The sequence below is a fragment of the Mesitornis unicolor genome, unplaced genomic scaffold (genome assembly GCF_000695765.1).
Source record: "Mesitornis unicolor isolate BGI_N332 unplaced genomic scaffold, ASM69576v1 scaffold328, whole genome shotgun sequence".
NCBI lineage: Eukaryota > Metazoa > Chordata > Aves > Mesitornithiformes > Mesitornithidae > Mesitornis > Mesitornis unicolor.
The window spans coordinates 2,125-22,207 of record NW_010200907.1 but is presented as its reverse complement, the minus strand read 5'-3'; the positions used below and the strand labels follow the sequence as shown (position 1 = coordinate 22,207).

Here is a 20,083-nt window from a genome sequence, read left to right as displayed (position 1 = left end):
GCATTCCTGTATATCTGCACAGAGAATCTAGAGTTGTTACCTGGTCTAGACCTTATTTCTTGGGAACAGGAAGCATACGGGTGAGAGCTGTCAGTTACTTACTGAGACTTAAAAATTAGATATGTTCCTGCAAATGGTTGAATATTTTTCTACTTTAGCAGGCTTCTTTTCAGTGTTAGAATTAAGGTACGTGAAAAATAAATGCCTCTGTTTCTAAAAAGATAATATTATTTTTCTTACAGTGTTTTGTTTTTCCATTTTTGCCATGAGTTTGGGTAGTTAAAATGAATGAGACTGTTGTTTGGTGCCTTTGTTGTTCTAGCATGTGGCTGCAAAATGTTGGTTTCATCCTACCATGGAATATATTTAGATCATTCATTTGTAGCTATAAACTAGCCTGAGCTGTGGCTTCTGGTCTGCATTTACAAAAATAAGCATGTGACGTTCATGAACCCAAGGAGTCTGTTATATTTAATGTCATGGGCTTAAACCCCAAGAGAGCTCAGTGGATTTTATGAAAGCATGTAGTAGTTGCATGTAATTTAACAGAATAGAACTTGGATCTAAAACAGCAAACACACTTTGAAGGTTAGTGTCAGTGTTACACAGTGCCAGGGTACCGTAGGAGTGGGTGTACTCAGATCTTGAGTAGATCATGATTGGTGACCAAATTGAAACTCAAGCCTAGATTAAATAAAAATAACTTCCATCTTAATTACATCTTTGGTTTTTGAATTTTGTGTTTGCTTTTAGTGACCTAAAGGTAATGAAGCCTTCTGTATTATTTTATATTTGCAGAAACATGATCCTCCCCTTACTAGCATTCCCTGCTTGCATTACAAAAAAATGAAGGAAAATGAGGAAAGGGAACAAAACAATGACATAACCCCAAATGGGGAAGTATCACCTGTAAAGCACCTAGATAAATCTTCAGAACTGGATTGCCAAACAGAAGAACCAGATTCTACTGCTGCTGATTCTGGGCCTTTAGATGACAAAGACCCCTCCGGGGGAGATGCAGCACAAGGAGCCTTAGGACAAGTTAAGGCCAAAGTTGAAGTATGTAAAGATGAATCTGTAGGTATGTATGGGAAGTGGAGTCTTTTCTTGCTTGGGCTTGGAGTAATGCCATTTGAGATAGATATGCTGTATTCCAGACTTGGCAACTGAATAATCTCTTGTCTGAGATCAAGTGGTCAGTTGTCTTTCTGGACTTTTTTTGTATGCGGAGATCTGAAGAAATAGATCCAGTGTTAGAAATAAATACTAGAAATAAATTTTGATTCTGACAGGAAGGGAAACATACAGTGTAGACTTTTGCAAAAGATTTGAGAGTCCACATGCAAAGGCTTTACATGCAAAAATGTGGAAATTGTGGAAGTTGAGTCCTGTGGACTGTATCTCAGTTTAAGAATCAATTAAGTGTGCAAATTGTACGTTTGAATTGCTGTTGTCAAATGTGTTTGCGCAACTTCTTTAAATAGGCTCTGTATTGGCTGAAATACCTATTTTTCAGTATAATCTCCTAAGATAAATGGTGCAGTTAAATTAGATTTGCTTATTTGCCTAAGTCTAGCAGAATAAGTTATGCAAATATAATTACATTCATGCAAAGGGTGTGATCCTCCATTAGTTTGTTTATGTAAGTCTGATGGCTTTCGTACAAAAAGCTGCCTAGAAAAGTCATGCCAAAATAACTGCCAAACTTAGAGAGCTTATGTGCCACTTCTCACAAGTGTGTATCTGAGAGTACTGTCTATGTAAATTGCTGCTGCTCAGAATACTGCTATGTGTAGTAGGCTACCACTTACCTTTGTAGTTTTCAAACATATAAGTTGTCATCATGATACCTGTCCTGTTCAGTCTGAAAGCCATGCCAAAAGATTAAAAAAACACCAAAAAACAAACCTCAATATTCAGCATCAAAACTAAAACTGGTATGTATTTATTTCTTACATGAAGTTTACCTGTCTGTGTCTCTCTTTAAATAGGATCTGTTCTGTATTACTGAAAAAATACTAAGTGATCGAGTATAAGTGTGACTTGCATTTGGAATTCCTTGTGGAAGCAGACAATGCCAGCAGCTTGTTTTTGTTTACATCTTGGGATGCTACTCTTTATTTTTGCTGATTATATCTGTGGAAATATCTTATAAAAGAGAAGCAGCTGTACGTCGAGGGGGAGGGGGTGGTCTTTTAGCACTGTGAAAATGAATGTGTTAAGTTCTGTTTAGGGGCTAGCAGAGACTCAATGGAGCTCGTGGAGCATCATTATATAGTGTTGCATGGTACACTGTTGAATGAATGGTTAGCAATAGTCAGTTTTGGCTTCAGGAAGCTGAGGTTAATAGCAGAACTACTGCTACTCACTGTACACCGTGCTTCAGGTAATGGGAAGGTGAACAGGTGATGAAGTAGAACAGTTACTAGTGTTTTGTGGCAAACTGTGTTGGGTATTTTGCTGGTTAGGGCTTAGTAAAATCTTCAAGTGACAGAGTAATGTGTTCTTTGTTTTGTTTTCCAGTTTACACAAACGTTTTGCATTTGACCCAGTAACAGGAAAACTTGTGATTAGTTCTGTTAATATAAAATAGCATCTTAACCTTGAGGATGTGAACTGAAGCTACTACTTTTGCTCCTAGTCTGAATAATTAGAACATGTTTAAAACAGTGGAAACGGTGAATTTAATGCTTGCCCAGTGGTATAGAGAGTAACTTGCTTGTGTTTCTCAGATCTGGAAGATTTTAGACGCTATCTTGAAAAGCGTTTTGACTTTGAACAAGTTACTGTAAAAAAATTCAGAACCTGGGCTGAGAGACGGCAATTCAATCGTGAAATGAAGCGGAAGCAGGCGGAATCGGAGCGGCCTATTCTGCCTGCCAATCAGAAACTCATTACCTTGTCTGTGCAAGATGCGCCTACGAAGAAAGGTTAGTTGGTCTACCTGTAGTTCAAATATTCTGTGTCAAAGACTTATTACAGTTCTAAGCTTGACAAAAAAAAATAAAATACCTGTAATCAGTCTCATTTGTTCCAGAACTCTGTGTTCTTGGATCCATCGTACTGCATAGTAAAGGAAAAATACTGCCAAAAAATACTTCCTAGTAAAAAAATAATTAGTGAAAGGACTGTTGTTTAAGGATATCTTGTTTATATAAAGACTGGAACTATGTAGCTGTCTTACCATGTCTCTCCTTTTTTTTTTTTAATAGAATTTGTCATTAATCCCAATGGGAAATCCGAAGTTTGCATACTGCATGAATATATGCAACGAGTCCTAAAGGTTCGCCCTGTTTACAATTTCTTTGAATGTGGTAAGTCTTAAGTTTCTTTACCGAGCTTGTGCTGTTTTGAAGGGCTTATTGCATGCTTGGATATCTGAAAAAAAGAATAAATTCTGGACGTTTTTCCTAGGGAGTGTCTTAAAAGTTTATTGTGAGTCAAATTCTAGCTAGGAAATGTTTTCTGTATCTTAAACTTAGCTTTGGAGGATAAGAGCAGTCTTATGTTTAAATTAACGCTATGCGATTTCGCTTTTGAGTAACTCATTTGCATCTAAAGAACACATCAGTGGCATACAGGCAATTCCAGTTTGGCCGATCATGCACAATTAATATTTGCTTTATTTTCTGGTCACTGGTGTCCAGACAATCCAATTGTAAGGCAGGCATTATTTTAATGAATTGTCAGAATCCTGAAAAAAGAAAGTTAAATACTAAACCCAAACGGTTTCTGAAGAGAAATGTGTAGTTCTTCAGTTATGAAACTTAAGAATTGGAAAGATTTCTGCAGACGCACATGTACCCTCCCTAAAGCTGCAGTAATTTGAGATATTTTTGTGCTTGTGTTTGCATTGGTAGGAATTGTTAATACAAATGTTACAAATTTTGAGTAACTTTGTTCATAGTATTATAAGATTGGAAATTGAAGTGTCATACTACTGGACTAGAAGTAACTTTAAAGAGTTACTGAGACTCTGTTGTTCTGTGACTAGTGTGGGTTTTATGTCAATTGCTGGATGGATATCTGTGGTTTTAAACAGCTTTTAATTTTGTTCTGTGTCACTGGTGAGAGAGGCAGTTTGTAGTTCCCAAATTAGGCAATACTGGCACTGTGTAAGTGATGCTAGCGCTCAGAAAAACAAAAACTTGGGGAGAATTTTATATTAGATAAATATTGTGGAGGGATACACTTGATGCTTAACCAAGAACCTGAAAATTTTGCATATATGGCAAATAAAACGGGAATCAAATCAATGTTGGATTTGTTTTTTGTAAACCTGAGACAAATTGCCTTACTTAGCTGCACTCGATGTTGCTTTACAAAGTGGTATAGCATATGTTTCTTGCACTTTTGATTTTGCTGGGGTTTTTGGGGGTACTTTATGTAGAAGGAAGAAATTACACTTTTTGCAGCAGCAAGCTTGAAAGTATTAATTCCTGCAGTCAGAGTCCAAGGATTGCAAGTCAGGTATCTTAGTTCAGTGTGGAATCTATCATTATTCAGGATTACATTACTCCTATATATGCGTTACATAGCGTAACTGAATTTTCAATATCGGAGTGTGTAGCTCTTGTATTTATGCTGTGTTAGTTATGTAGAAACTTTGGAATTAACATTTGAATTCTGTCAGAGTATAAATGGTCTCTTAAAATGTAAAGTTTCTTTGTTTGGAAGAATGAAGTACGTGGTGGTGAGTCTCCATTAACGGAAAGCTCTATTAGTTTTTCATACACTGGAGTAATTAATGCTTCCGTCTTTCTGAAGAGTAAACAATTTCCATCCCTGTTGAAGTTGAAATGAAGGAAAAACCAAATCTTTATAGTGGTGGTGTTTCATGTTCATGACGAGTATTTTACATGGGGAGTTCTGAACAGCTTTCCTTTCTTTTCTTCTTCCATTTCCAGAGAACCCAAGTGAACCTTTTGGAGCCTCAGTGATTATTGATGGAGTAACTTATGGGGCAGGAACTGCCAGCAGCAAAAAACTTGCCAAGAATAAAGCTGGTAACGCTTTTTTCTTTCTTAATACCAAGTGCTGAATTGTTTGTCTGTTTTCATTTCTGCTTTGAAGATGACATATTTGTTATACTAAGTAGGAATAATTTTGTCTATAGTCAAAACAAGGTACACTTGTGTCTTCTTGGTAGAAGTGATAAATCCTGTTGCAGAGACTCTTCTGACAACCCTGGGTTCAACAATGAACTTGGATAGAGAACCATGAAGAAACTTCAGATGTTAATTTGTGTGTAAATCGTGTGTACTCAGTAGTTGTAAGAGCATCTGTTTCCAATGATCAGACCAGTAAGAAAGAGTTGAGGCTTTTATATTTATACTGTCACCTGCTATGTAAACACCTGGTGTGTGGATTTTGGCAAAATGTAAACCTCTAAAGTAGGGCAAAACCAAAAAAAATGCTCAAGCTTTTGGTTGTTTTGCTTCTCTTTCTAGTAATGAAACAATTGCACTGTGACTACTGATTTCCAAGTACTTGTCTTCATTACTAAGTTCTAATAGTGCAAGTCTGTAATAGATATCTAAATAATTAAGATCTAGAGAATGTATTTGACACATTAGAGCTTCGTACTTATCTCCAGATTTCAATGCCTTTAGCACAGGGATCAACAAAAAATAACTTCTGGAAATGTAAAGATGTATAATGTGGCTGTGGTACTTTATGCACTTGTGAGATATGTTCGCGTTAGCCTAGCATTGTTCGTGCGTGAACAAAGAGATTTTGCTGTGACAATTTAGGCAAATTTTCTGTGTGCTTTTTGTACAATCCCAGTGTTCTGAGTGCCCTAGTGATGCAGTACTAGGGTTCAGCTGTAACAACTAAGGGCTGATCACCCTCTAATTTTAGGTCCTAAGGGCTCTACATCACTGTTAAGATTAGTTGATTGTCCTTTTTTTTCCCTTTCATAGGCATTTGCAAAAAGCAGTTTCTTCTTAGTTTAATTAGTTGTGACATTTTGTGATCAACTTGAACAAGTATAATGTTTTTTTCCTTAAAAAGTGCAAGTGAAAATACTGCTTACAAAAAGATGATGCCCATCTTATCTATAAAGTTGTTCTCTGGTGCATATTTTGTGATCAACTTGAACAAGTATAATGTTTTTTTCCTTAAAAAGTGCAAGTGAAAATACTGCTTACAAAAGATGATGCCCATCTTATCTGTACAGTTGTTCTCTGAGTGCATATTTCAAGGGAACATGTGGGGCTTACTTAGAGTGCTGCATTCTGCTATTTTTTACACTAATTGTTTGAAAGAAATGCTTAGAGATCTTTAAAAATCTTTTGATCTTTAAAAAGATGCTTAATCATTTTCTGCAGCTCGAGCTACACTGGAAATCCTTATTCCTGACTTTGTTAAACAGACCTCTGAGGAGAAGCCCAAAGACAGTGAAGAACTTGAGGTACTGAACTCTTGCTTTATTGGAGTCATTATTGGAGTCTAAAATCATTATGCCTTCAATGTCAGAAATATTAATGAGTATTCATAACGTTTTCTCAGTCAGATGGAAATGGGAAATTCTTCATTTATAGCAAGATTTGTGTCAATGAAAAGACTTCTTTTTCTACTGGGACTGATCAGAAAATGTACTGTGATGCAGACATCTAGTCCTGTTAAAACGTCAGGTCCCTTACTGAAGACCTGAAATGTCCCAGGGCACTAGACTGCCTGAGCTGTCTTGGCTTCCAGTGGCCTTCGGTGTAGGTGCCTTGAAAAGTTCAGAACTAGGTGGTGTCTGGTTTTGTGTGATCATCGCAGAAGACCAAGTAAGAACTAGAAGTGCCCATCCTTCTGAGGCGTGTTCACTTAGCTGTTGTGTGAGAGCAGGCTGCTGAAAATTCAGACTTTAAGCAGTCATATTTGAGAAAATCCAAAGGAAAAGTGCAAGGGAAGAACGTGTGCTATGTTTTCAGGTACTGGAAATATTAAATGGCTCGTTCATCAGTGATACGTTCATTTCCAGTTTCGCATGTAACAGACCATCAGTAAGGAGTAAAAGAAAAATGGGTGTTCAGCCTGAAAGGAATGTTGTCATTTTTAAAATGTAATATACAGAATGGTGTTTTTGCATACTTGCTTTAACTTAAAACTGTATTGTATTATATTAAAATAGTAATTGAGAAAATGCAGATATTTTTTCCATGTTCTAAAATAAAATACAAAACCTTCTAACAGCTCTTGCTTTCTTGTATTGAAGTAGAATTTCACAATTATTTAACAAATAAAATAGCCTTGTTCTGAGGGAGAAAGGATGTTAAAGAATTTGTAAGATTCTCATTTTTATGTCTATCTTGTATAATATAAAATTGGAGTTAAAAGAGTTATTTAAATTTCTGTCTGTAAATTTATGATCAGTTGTGGCAGTTGTAATGATGTAAATACCTCCATAACAGATTTAAAAATACTTTAAAAAAAAGAAGTATTAAGCCCAGAGTAACAGAATTTGTTTAATATGTTGCAATAGAAAAATGAGGCTTATGAAGAGCTTCAAGTTCTTATTTGCACAAAATGTCAATAATCCTTTTCAATTCCTTTGCAGTATTTTAACCATATCAGTATTGAGGACTCACGGGTATATGAACTCACCAGTAAAGCTGGACTCTTGTCTCCATATCAGATTCTCCATGAGTGCCTTAAAAGGTGAGGATGCAGAATAAGGAGCAGATTCCACTGTGTGCAGGTGTTTGGGTCGGGACGTGGTGTTTGCCTGTTTGCTGGTACCCACAGTGTTTGTCAGTAACTTGGATGTGCATGGGCTGGCCAAGCTTACCACACTCATTGTGGCTGCAAGAGATGTTGTGTGGACTGAACTGGTTAATGCTGTATCTGCCTTTAATTCGTATTTGCTGCTTATGCTTCTTGTCTTCTGAGATGAGGATTTAGTTGTGGGACATAGAAATATATTCTTTGTTTATACAGGCTCGCCTTTCCATTCAAGTCAAGTTACTCATTTAAAAAAGGACTCGTTATTAATGACTTAGAATTTGTTATTCATGTATCTAATTCCCTTGCAATGACTATCAAAGATAAGTGCAACCAATTCAGTTGTTTGCAATTTTACTTAGTATATGATGTTGATTCTGTTTGTGCTTAAGAAACCATGGAATGGGTGATACATCCATAAAGTTTGAAGTGATTCCTGGTAAAAATCAGAAGAGCGAGTATGTCATGACTTGTGGCAAGCACACAGTGCGAGGCTGGTGTAAGTACAGTACTTGGTGTGACCTCTGATAATATCTTCCTCCTTTCCTGTTCTCGTTCATTGTCCATTTTGTAGGTGCTTGTTCAGCTGTGTAGCTTGTTACGTGCTTATTCTACTCTGCTCTGCTATCTCAATTCTGAATAATGCAAGTAAATCTTTGTTCTCATCTAATTATGTGATGTTGCCAGTATTGACACATTTTCATGGTTATTTTTACAGGCAAAAATAAAAGAGTGGGGAAACAATTAGCTTCTCAGAAAATCCTACAGCTACTGCATCCACATGTGAAAAATTGGGGCTCTCTTTTGCGTATGTATGGTAGAGAGAATAGCAAGATGGTTAAACAGGTGAACATGATTTTGTTTGATTGTTACCTAACTTGTGATTGTGTCTTTGCTTTTCTGGGTATTTAAATTAAACAACAAAGCGTCAACGGTATCTATTTTGGCGTAATAGCGTTGTACCCTATCGTGGTATGAAGGTAATGTGCATTTGATGAGCAGTTCTCAGTTCTTCTGAATTCATTCTCAGCTTGCTCTTCCCAAAACATGAGATTGAGAGATTAAGATGAGGGCTTTCATTGACAGTAGTAGTTGTGTTAATCTCTCGTCTTCCAGGTCAAAACTATATCACTTAATATTTAAGTTATGGAAATTTATGTTAATACCTGAGGAAGTACAGCTAGTGCAGATTAAACTTCTCCATGTATTTTGAGTATTTTACTTTTATCAAAAAAGCTCATCTGTTGTTGCCTGTGGTTCTGTTGAATAGGAAACCTCTGATAAAAGTGTGATAGAACTTCAGCAGTATGCCAAAAAGAACAAGCCAAATCTCCACATCCTGAACAAGTTACAGGAAGAAATGAAAAAACTGGCCCAAGAAAGAGTGAGTGTATGCTTTGTTGTATTTACAAACAGGAAGGATGCCAGTGTTGAGAATTTTTGCTTGTTTTATACAATATCTATGTAAAGAGAGCTGTTCAAATCCTGATTTTGGAACGGGCTGCTTCTAGAGAGATTTTCATCCTTACTTTTAAACTAGCTTATAACTGAATTTTACCTTCTTCAGTACATTTACAAGGGAGCCTTTCACAAAGGTTGACACAAGTTTGGCTAAAATTGTTAACAATTTTAAAACGGTGTTTATTTTATTCTCTTTATGACTGTGTGGTGGGGTTTGTTTCTGTTTTTCTAGGAGGAAACTCGAAAGAAACCCAAGATGACAATAGTGGAATCAGCTCAACCTGGTAGTGAACCTCTGTGTACTGTTGATGTGTAATGAGGAAACTTACAAGTGGGGAGCAATAAAACAAATGAGGAAGCTAGATTTTCAACAATTAAAAATTGTTTGCTGCAGAATGCAAGATAACTTTTAAAATCCAAGCTGCTTCAGTTATGCATTGTTCTTTTTGCATCATCAGGGCAATATTACTTTTTCCTGTTTTCTTTTTCTCTTTTTTTTTTTAATACCTCTGAGAGATGTACGTTTAAAGCATTGATCATAAAGATCTCTACTTGGGCAGATGCACAGAGGACAGGCATGTTCACACAGGATGAAATCAATCAAGCACTTTTTCCTGGAAAGCCATCCACGTTATTTGGAATGGATGTGTTTTAAGGATTAAATTCAGAATATCTATGTACAGGCTGAAGCTGATATTATATATATACACATTCATATATATGTATATATAAAAGAAATATATGTACATCTTCTTGTATGAACATGCCTAAAACTATTTTTGTGAAGAGTTTTGATGCATTTCAGCACATAATAATATGCACTGATAAGACACTTTGGTGACAAATACAGGAAAGTGATGAGCAATGTTCCTAATGCCATAGGAGTAGGCCAGTAATGCTATTTTTGTTTTTTGTTTTGTTTCGTTTTCTCCTGCCAGGCTTAGTTACTCAAGATCACAGTATGCAGATTTGTTTTATTACTTGAAAAGAACAAGTATACCTGGTAGTGTTAAGAGCAACAGGCTGGATATCCAAAATTATTAGGTTTTATTGTAATTGAAAAGAGCCTATATTAGTTTACAGATCAGTTGAAAGGGTAAAATACGGCCCTATTTATTTGATTAAAATAAAAACTGTAGTTTGAAAGGCTGTTTTCAAAGCTTGGAGCCAAAACGCAGCTGACTCTGGTTGGCAGTCTGAAAATACTTTGCCAATGAGATGTTTAAAGACTTTCCATTCCCTTCTCCCAGCAATAAAACAGTTTCTCATTTGTTTGGAGTCAGAATGTATCTGACTTGATCAATTAAGTCTTAATTAATTTGCACCATAAAAGCAAAGAATTAAAAAAAAAGGAACAACACAACCCTGAAAAATCTCCAATTACTGCAGCAATTCAGTTTTTTGAAGAAGTTCTTGGGTTTACTTTTTAATTGCATTTTTAGTTTTTAAAGAAAACGTGTAACTTCTGCAATGAAAATTAGAATGTAGATTTGGAATATGACAGAGTAATGAGTAGAATGAGACCGTAACAGTTTATACTGACTGACGAATAAGAAAATCACAAATATGCAACCATTATAAAATACAGTCTTAGAAAACAGGCAGTACTCACTATGTCATCTGAGGCTTTATTAAACCAAGCACAAAAGAAGCAGTTGTGGCTGTAGTGAAAGCACTGCTTGCTGGGTTTCATTCTTCATACAGGATTCTTTACTGGGTGACTGCAGTAAGTCTTCTCTTAGAACCATTTTGGTGGGTCCTTTGGTTTGTTCTTAAAGAAGAGAGTGATGAAAACCGAGCTGGTGGTTGGGCTTCAGTGATTTATCTGAGTTGCACCGTTGTTTTACACTCCTCCTCCTGCAGGAGTGAGAGAGGTCAGTTCTTTGTGATTGCTGCAGCTCCTGGTACTGACCTGGACAGTGATCTTGGGGCTTGAGGGGTTTTTGTTCAGGGGGCTTTTCAGTTGTTGTTTTACTTTGTTGGGGACTTGGTTGGTCGGTTGGTTGGTTTTTACCATGTTACATGTAGAGTGCTGCAGTATAATGAGTTTAGTGCCTCTGGATTTTTAACAATATTGGGATCAGTATTTTAAGACCTCCTTTTAATATCACCCATTATTTTGGAAATAGTGGATTTTAATTTATTTCTCAAACTGATGTTCTCCGATACGTTGCATATAATGTTTGAGGTTAAAGTCTTGGATTCTTACCTGTTTCTGTGTTTAAGTGATACGCTCAGAGGTCTCTGCAAATATGAAATCACCCATTTTTTATTATATTTAGCTTTTCAGTTCTGCGAGTTGTCATCCTGTTGTTATAGCAGGATACGGGTAGTTGGAAGACTAGACATAAACTATTATTTAAAGAAGTGGCCTATCTAAAACAAAAACACTGCCTCTGCTTTTTTTTGTATAGCTTTAATGAATCTCCATCTTTTGAAGGGTATATAATACTGGTGCAGTAGTGACAAGCAGTTATTACTGTTTGTCTCTCTTTTTATTGTTTTGTTTTGTTTTCATAAAGACAGGGCTTATCTCTTCTATGCCTAAATGTGTTACTCTTTTAAGTAGGTTTTACTTCAGCTTATGTGTTTTCAGCAGAAAAAGCTGTACTTGGATGGCACTGTAAAAGACAAATCACCTGTGTAGATCTCTTTTGTTTTGTTTTTTTTCTGAAATCAGAATGTCAATGCATTTGCAGGTCACCTGCAGAATATCCATAGATGCCTCGCTTACAAATTTGTTTTCGTTCTTTTTAAGAGGATTGCTGTATTACCTCAGTCTGCCACTATCAGAATCACAAGGTGACCATTGCCCTTAATTAAAACATCCAGAGATTTCATTGTGAACCAAAGCCTAGAACGTGTATTATGCATTCTAACAAAAACAAACAAGAAAAGATGGTATTAGACCTTGCTGCAGCCTTTAACTGGAGAGATGTCCAGAAAATATCGCAATAACTGCTGGAACAAACAACTTAACTGCTGTTTATGTCATTGTGAAGTATTCTTGTGTTTTAATGTTTACTATTGTTTGGAGTGTAACAGTCTTGCATTTGCACATAAGCACGAGCTGCTGTGATAGAGGATAGATCATTGCGTTAACTTCAGCTTCTGCATGAACACTTACAGTGTGATTCAAGATGTTTCCTAAACTTGTCTTGTAACTCTTACGTGTTTTCTAGGTAATCGGCTGTAAAGGTTTAGATCTTGATTGTATGAATGCATAAAACAACTGCTGCTTTTGTCACTGATACTTGTTATTTATCCCTTCTGTATCCAGAGGAGGATGGGTATTTTTATCGGGATGCAGTGTATTTTTAAGAACTGTGCCATCCTTGGGGAATTAGACAGTTTTTGCTTTGCATATTATGTGCTTCTCGACAAAAGTGTGGTATATTGACTTTAAGGATTAAACTAGTGTGCATTCAAATCTTTATGGTACTGATGGAAAACTTACTGTGACTTCCAGTGAATAGTCAGATGCTACCTATTTAAACACCAGTCATCCAGCTTTTTCTTACGTATTTATTAAACAAAACTGATGAAGTAGTTGGGTACTCAGAAGTTTGGAAAGACTTATGCATAAATTTAACAGATGTATGTGAACTTCCATTTTCCTGTGATGCTGTTAGGCTTTATACAAATCTGTTTGTAACGTTCAAGTATTTAAAAGCATCATGATTATCTTATTAATTCTCTAGACTGTACTTTGGTTCTGGAGTGAGATTCAGGAAGTGATAGCCTTCTAACTTACCATGGGAAGAAATGTGAAGTGCAAGAAGCCATGCTGTTGTTAACCAAATAAAATGATCAGTTACAGTATTCTGATGTGTATCTGAGAAAGGAAAGTGAAAAAATAAACCAGAAGTAATTCTTAGTGCCCAAGTAGGTAACAATGGTTGCTGTATGAATTGTACTGGGTGCAGTTGCTTGATGCCAGTGCTGAATTGGTACAACTATAAAGCCTCATTTTCACTGAGCCTCTGCTTGCTTTTTTTCTGCACAATCATATAATCCTATGTGTTTGGTCTTTGAGTACTACATGTGTATTTTTCAGACAATTAGTTTTGAGCAATAAAGTTTGATATTATAAAATGCTCTAGTGTGATCAGTATTATGATAGCTTAAGCATATTTAGAAAAAGGAAGTTATATTCCTTGATTCTTGTAGGCATTTTTAAATATAAATTAAATCAGTACAGAAGTCCTTACCACTTTTTTGGTGAGGAAGGAATTGAATGTTTACATGGTTAGACATCACTTGGAGTGAAACCAAATTAAAACTTTTTATTGAATTGGAATTTGTATTTTTATTTAAATGATCTCACAGGTGGAAACAACACAACCCAGAGTTGCTGGTTTTGTTGCCTGTTGCTGTACACGTACCTAACTGGAAAGGAAGGTATCAGCAAGTCCATGTGCTGTATTACTAGATTATTTTTTTTAGTTCATATTAAATGTACATTAGAAGTATGTTTGATAACTTGAGATTTAAAATGGTTACTCCTTCTAACAATCAGTCTTACTCTGTTCTGTTGCATGGATCACAATGTGTGAAATTAATGGTAGGTGCTGAGCATGTGTACAGAAGTATGAATCCTGCCTGGAAAGCAACTTGCGCAAGGGTAGGGGTCTCAGCCCAGTTTGTCTTCACACTCAATAATGCACACTGGGAGGGCAGCTTAAGCTACTGGGCCTCATAGTTAAATAGGGTTTACTGCTGTGACCTGGGTAACTGCCATATATGCTTACTTTGTTAAGGTTTTGCATTAAACACAAATGCCTTTTACTACTGCACAGGGCTCAGTAAAAAATGCCGGAGAGATCTTTTTTAGTCTAGGACACAGGTTTGGTAGAAAGAAACTGTGTCTAAAAGTATACTGAAGTTTCAACTTCAAACACTGCATAAGCTAGCTAATATTCTTACTACTTTCTCATTCTTCAGTAATCACTGAATTAGGCATCACCCTTCCATAAGTGTGTTTTCCACAAGGCTGAGGTTAGCCCTTTTAAAGCTACTACAGGATCAAAAACCTCCGTGGAGCTACAGAATTTAGTGACATAGGAGGCATTTGAGTGAAGGTATCTGAATATAGTTGTGGAACACTTTAAAACAGTTGAAACAGCTTTAAATGAAGAGACCATCATGTATATTACTTCACTCACCTAAATTTCTCCTTGAGGGCAGGAGGAAAAACAAGATTTGGCCTAATAGCACATAGTGAAATTTACCTCAAATTAGTATGATGAAATAACTTGGAAGCCTTGCAGCAACTCTGCTGTACAGAGATTTATTTTCTGGATGTTACAGAAACAGTGTTATTGAAGCCACGAACAAGCAAAAGCAGTCTCAAGAGTTAAGTTGATTCCCTCTCTTCAAATGCAGTATCTACATCTAGGGAAGTTGCCTGGCTTGCATCGGTGTTCAATGGTTTGGTGCCATCCAAGCACTCTGAGTTGCATCCTGCTGCTGAGACTTGAGTAGCATCAGGTGTTGCTTCAGCAGAGCTTCCATTTGCATAGTCAACCCTTTCAAAGAATATCAGTAACTCGCAGTGCCTGGTCTGAGGGAAGAGATCCACAGCCATTGCTTTAACAGGACGGAAGGAGGCTCCTTTGACTCTGTTGGAAGGGGCTCGGCAAAGGCTTGATGGGAAAAGGAAAGAAAGGAGGAAGAACTATATTAATATTTTGGTATACTGCTTATCGCTCCTACTCTAAGAGGTTTTTCTTCCCCAAGCTCTAATGCCATGATGGGGTTATTCACCACTCCTAATATTTCCATTATTAGTTGGGGATTATGCAGTACGGTTCCAAGCCTGCTGCGTAGCAGCTGTCGAGTGCTTCTGGTGAAAGGCAGACCTTGGTGAATATGGCTTAAAAATAAAAATCACGGATGGTCCCCTTCCCCAAGAAGCATATATTGTTATTCTTGCCACACTGACTTAGTGAAATTAATGCAAGAAATACTCACTCCACAAAGTTATTCATTGCGGCTCTGGGATTGCAGGATACATAGATAAGCTTCTTCAGATGTTCAGCTCTTCTGATGGCAAGAATGACCTTGGAATCTGGATGATCAAAACCAACACAGCTGTTAATCAATTCTACGTGCATCAACAGACTTGCAGAAACATTCCAGGTCACACTCCAGCAGGAACAAAACTCTTGCACTACCCAGTTGCTTCAAGCTATTCCTGAAGCCTCCCACTTAATTTTTTTCCATTGGTGTTTTCTTAGGTTCACTATGAAACAATCACAACAGACTTAAAACTTCAGAGAAGGTAAACTTACGCAGCCCTGCTCGTGGTGGATCTACAATAGTAATTAAGTTCTGAGGAGCTAATACATTAATTAGAGAAGGAACAATATCTTCAGCCTTCCCGCAATGAAATTCAACATTATTCAGTTCTATAAAAGAGAAAAAAAAAAGATGTTATCAGAGTATCTAGTTGAAGTATGTTGTAATACACTCAAATTGGATATTAAGTTATGATGCCTTAATAACTAAAAATTGTTTTGTCTATGCAATGAGTGCAATTTAAACAATCACTGGTACTTCAGATCGTTTAAACAACAGTAACTTGAGCATCTTCCGTTATCTGGACTAAAACCAAACTCTACAAAACATAGCTACTGTTACCTTACATATTTATTTATGAGGGTGACTGTGGCTTCAGCTTACTTTTAGACTGAAATGTTTTCTTTTTGGAGAAAAAAAAAAAGCTAGCTGTTAGTTAACAGGAAAATTGATCTCACAGATTAACATGGTGCTTGTTTTCAAGAGAGAGAAAACGTTTAAAATGGACAGGATTACTATCAACAACATGTAGTTCCTAGCTTCTTCGATAACTTAAAGAGAACGCTAGCTATAGCAACTCCTATACTTAACAAAGATCTTTGCAGCTTAACTAACCGTTCATCTGGGCATTCACTTTGGCATCCTGCACAGCTTCTTGGCAGAGTTCAACTCCAATAACTTTCTTCACTTTCTGTAGAATCAAAGAAAAAAGATCCATCTGTGGTATGTAATAAATCTAAATGTAACCATTATTCATAGCATCAGCAGTTAACTACTGCACATGAGTGCTGACTAGTACCTGGTCAGAGATTATTGCCTTGCAGCCAGAGAAAGGGCTGAGAAGGGACCTGTGCAAATAAAGACAGACTTTTAGACTGAAACAGTGGGATGAACACCCTTGATCCCAATCTGTACGTGACAGACTCCAGTTATGCTGACGTCTTTCTTTTTTGGGGGGCAGACCTCCTTATATGATCTACCAAGCTCTGCTGTAAAAATGTATAAGAAAAGTTAGTGATTCATTAGTTAAGTGGATAGATTCTAGGAAATTCTGGACAGCCAACAGAACTCCTGCCTCTTTTGGCTGAAATAGTTTCAAAGTAAGTTATGCTGCTCAACACAAGGGTGAGCTTTCATCATAACTTGGTAAAACAGCTGCAGGCAGTTTGATTAGAAAATAGTTTTTAAAAAGTAAGATAGAATGTGTTTTATTTCAAGAACATCAAGTATTTTCTTTCACTGTAAGCACAACTGACCTGCATCTGTTAGATTCTCTCCAGGAAGAGAAGTTTCTTACCTTTGCCAAAGAAATCCCAATAGTTCCGGTGCCGCAGCAAACATCAAGTACAGTGCTCTCCTGGCTCAGCTGCGCCCACTCCCTAATGGCAGTATACAAAACTTCTGCAGCTTGCGTGTTTACCTGTGAAATTACGTGTCAAATAAGTCTGCTTCTTCATCAACAGTAAATGTGTTTTAATGCGTCTTAGGAAAGCATTGTTTTCTTTTTCTTGTTTCTAAGAAACAGGTCAAATTCACATAGAAGTTCAAATCACATACAACTGCCCTAGACCAGCATGTATTCAGAGATCACCATTCCACTGTCAGTCTCACCCAGTTCTCTCTTGAGAAGTAATGTTTTGTTATCTGTGTTGCTCTAAAACAATGGCTTGTTCTACAGTCCCTAAACAGGCTGGAAGCTACAGGAGACAACCAACGAAATAATTAGGCAAAATGCTAAGCAATACCATGAAGTCTGGACTTTAATAAGACTTCCTCTCCTTGAAGAAGAGGTAGTCAAGATTCAAAGCCTGGAGAATATAACCATGACAACGCACTTGGCAAGCTTTATTGTAACCTTGTTTGTAATACTGCTTTAAAGTCAATGCTGTAATTACACGATGTGGTTAATGAAGTAGTGTACAATAACCTTTCTAAAACAGTGCCTCTAGAGCAAGCATATTCTTTGTCTTAAAAAGCAAGCAAAGCACACTGTGCTAAAAGAAAAGTACCCTATAATCTATGGCAAATAATAGAAAATACAGTTTAGCTTCAATGTATTTACAATGCCAAATGGTAATATACTTCCTTCTTATTTCAATACTTTCCATTTCAACAACACAGCCTACCTGGCTGTAGCTTTAAGGTGTTGGAAGGGAAGAAGTAAGTTTTGGAAAAGCAAAAATAAGTACTACTACAAAGATTCCTGAACTGTGCATTGTATATCCTGTATACATAAAGGCTGCCATTCAACAGAAGGCAAATGGCACTAAACCAGTAAAAGGAGAAAAAGAAGTTGTCTTCAGTGCGCCCCCATCAAGTTTTATACTCATTCACTGTTTTTACAGCTGAACATAATACTCAAAGGTATTTAATCACACCACATATATAAAAGATTAAATCTCTAGGTGTAAAATGTCTTGTTACATAGCATTAGCCAAGCTTAAGGGCAGTAATGCAAATCCAGTTAACTTAGCAATTTCTTATTGTCCTTACTTGAAAAAATGCATGAGGAGAAATTCTAAATTTTAGGCCAAGAAGTTCTTCATATATGTACTTGTCACCAGCCACGTGCTCCAAAGGCAAGTCTTCCAGATTGTGAGACTTCCTGACAGGGAAAGGCATGGGGAGATAAAGGGAAGGGGGCAGGGGAAGGAAGAAAGAGGACAAACATGTTTGTTACAATTTTTACCACATCTGTTGTCATCTTAAAAATTGTACTACTACACACTAAGCGGTAATTCATAATGCACCACTTTTTAGAGACTCTCTTGGCCTCTTTTTTCTTACAATGTACAATCACTGATATGAAGTAGGACCTAAATTGTCTCCAGATGAAGACAGAGAGAGCCTTGTGCTCTGTGTAAGAGGATGGGGAGACTAAAAATTCACATATAATAGGGAAGAAAGGAGGCAGAAGTTCCTTGTTGATAGTAATGGATACCCATCTACTGCAGTAAACACTTCTACAGCTCAGCAGCCAGCAAATAGTAGTGGGTTCACCCACTGAAACTACCTGCCTTTATCCAGTGAACACTACAGGAGGAAAGTTCCAGGAGTCTCTTGTGGAAAGGGTAAATGACTGTTCCAGATTAGTTACGCTGCTGCTGTTTTATGAAATAAACAAAACAATGGAGTGGAAGTGCTACCACCTTTTCTGTTGCAAACATGGAAAATCCAGCCACAGCCAAAACCCCCTACAGCAAAGTCAACTCCCTTACCTCTGTCCTTCCTCCACAAAGTACAGAGAAGTGACACCACTGTCTTTTCCCATCCCTTCTGTGAAGTATTTTGCCAGAGAGGTTTTCAGGTCAGCTAGCTCTTCTTTACTTAATTTCTAAAGTTTTCATTTGAAAGAAGGGAAAATAATCATTTTAGTGACTTAAATATACAATGTAGTGTACAGCTTCTATAAGCACGTTAATTACAAGTCCATTTCCATGTATCAGTTTAGTCTAAACAGAAGAGTAGTAATGCAAGGTAAACTACACCAAGTAATTATTCTGTTTCTCTTTTGCATGCCCTATTCATAAAATCACATTTATGGAATTTTAAAGCTGTGTGTCTGGGCCACACAATCTATATCAACTATATTAAATACCTGAGGATTAAAATAAACAATTGCCATAATCTGGCCATTCCTGCTGGTCCGGACTGTGAGTTGTTTCCAGTGACCCTCATAGGTTTCTGGGCTGTAAACTGAGTAAGGAGTTGACCTGCAAGTTTCAAGAGCTCAGTTACTTAACAGAGAATTAGTTTTTTGCATAACATTCAATGGTTTCTTGAAACAAAAGCAGCTCACCATGCAATGTGATTAAAAATATTAAGCACAGAGACTACAATGGTTTGTCAAGAAAAGAATGACTTCCCCATCTTAATTAAGAAGAGAAAGAACTGATGCAAAATGTGTCCCTACTTCTCACAGTCCTCTCACCCACTGTAACCCATCCAAAATTATAGACCACATACAGGCAGCTTCTTACTGCATTCAGAGAATGACACAACTTTTTATAATGCTTTCATTGGCTTCTGTGCTTCATACCAAGTTCAGACTTTCCATCTTCATGATTCTTTTGAGGTTTCTGTTTTTGAGGATTTACTTGCTTTTTAAAGAAGCCAATCCTTTTTCTAAAAAGTATTGTTGCTTACATTTACAACTTTTGTTTTGTTCCCTGTTGCAGGATGATTCTTCTCTTCATCCAAGGGGACAATTTACCTTTGTTATTAAAATTCCTCTTTTAAAAAGCCTTCTTCTGGGTATTTCTTTACAGTTAGTGAAAAAGGTTCTCAAATAACAGACACTTTTTATTGCAGACTTGTACATCCCACTGCTAGCAGTAAAGCTGTGTTTGGCAGGTACCTGTCCCTCAAAACAGCTGAGCAAGAGCAAGGGGAAAATACTCAGTGATCCAGGCATGAGATGTAAACATCAAAGAACTGCTAAAGATTGAGATGAGTCTATGTTAGGTATTAAAGCTCAGAACAAAACTAAGTGTTGAATAATATTTAATTTTATAAGTATTTTTGAGTAAGACATCAAAACCTGTACAAGTACTCATTTTACTTATGCTCACCTTATGTAGTCTTGGAAAGCTTTTACTACTTCTTT

General features: G+C 36.8%; 2 protein-coding genes across 2 annotated transcripts in view; one reads left to right on the top strand and one right to left on the bottom strand.

Annotated features, from left to right (window-relative positions):
* The window catches only part of DGCR8 (DGCR8 microprocessor complex subunit), a 15,116-nt gene extending 5,285 nt beyond the window's left edge, over positions 1-9,831 (top strand). The window contains exons 4-14 of the mRNA XM_010189877.1: positions 1-80; positions 799-1,081; positions 2,733-2,930; positions 3,213-3,314; positions 4,908-5,006; positions 6,333-6,415; positions 7,553-7,653; positions 8,109-8,215; positions 8,435-8,562; positions 8,987-9,100; positions 9,410-9,831. Coding sequence (XP_010188179.1) covers positions 1-80; positions 799-1,081; positions 2,733-2,930; positions 3,213-3,314; positions 4,908-5,006; positions 6,333-6,415; positions 7,553-7,653; positions 8,109-8,215; positions 8,435-8,562; positions 8,987-9,100; positions 9,410-9,493 — 1,379 coding nt within the window. The 3' untranslated portion in view covers positions 9,494-9,831. The remainder of the gene's footprint in view (positions 81-798; positions 1,082-2,732; positions 2,931-3,212; positions 3,315-4,907; positions 5,007-6,332; positions 6,416-7,552; positions 7,654-8,108; positions 8,216-8,434; positions 8,563-8,986; positions 9,101-9,409) is intronic.
* A 4,702-nt stretch (positions 9,832-14,533) lies between these two features.
* TRMT2A (tRNA methyltransferase 2 homolog A (S. cerevisiae)) overlaps positions 14,534-20,083 on the bottom strand; it is a 7,620-nt gene continuing 2,070 nt past the window's right edge. Inside the window, exons 3-11 of the mRNA XM_010189878.1 lie at positions 20,049-20,083; positions 19,076-19,190; positions 18,696-18,811; positions 17,971-18,082; positions 16,775-16,897; positions 16,093-16,168; positions 15,471-15,587; positions 15,151-15,247; positions 14,534-14,822 (exon numbers count right to left, since the gene is read on the bottom strand). The exon at positions 20,049-20,083 is cut by the window's right edge and continues 165 nt beyond it. Of these exons, the coding sequence (XP_010188180.1) occupies positions 14,534-14,822; positions 15,151-15,247; positions 15,471-15,587; positions 16,093-16,168; positions 16,775-16,897; positions 17,971-18,082; positions 18,696-18,811; positions 19,076-19,190; positions 20,049-20,083 (1,080 nt within the window). The remainder of the gene's footprint in view (positions 14,823-15,150; positions 15,248-15,470; positions 15,588-16,092; positions 16,169-16,774; positions 16,898-17,970; positions 18,083-18,695; positions 18,812-19,075; positions 19,191-20,048) is intronic.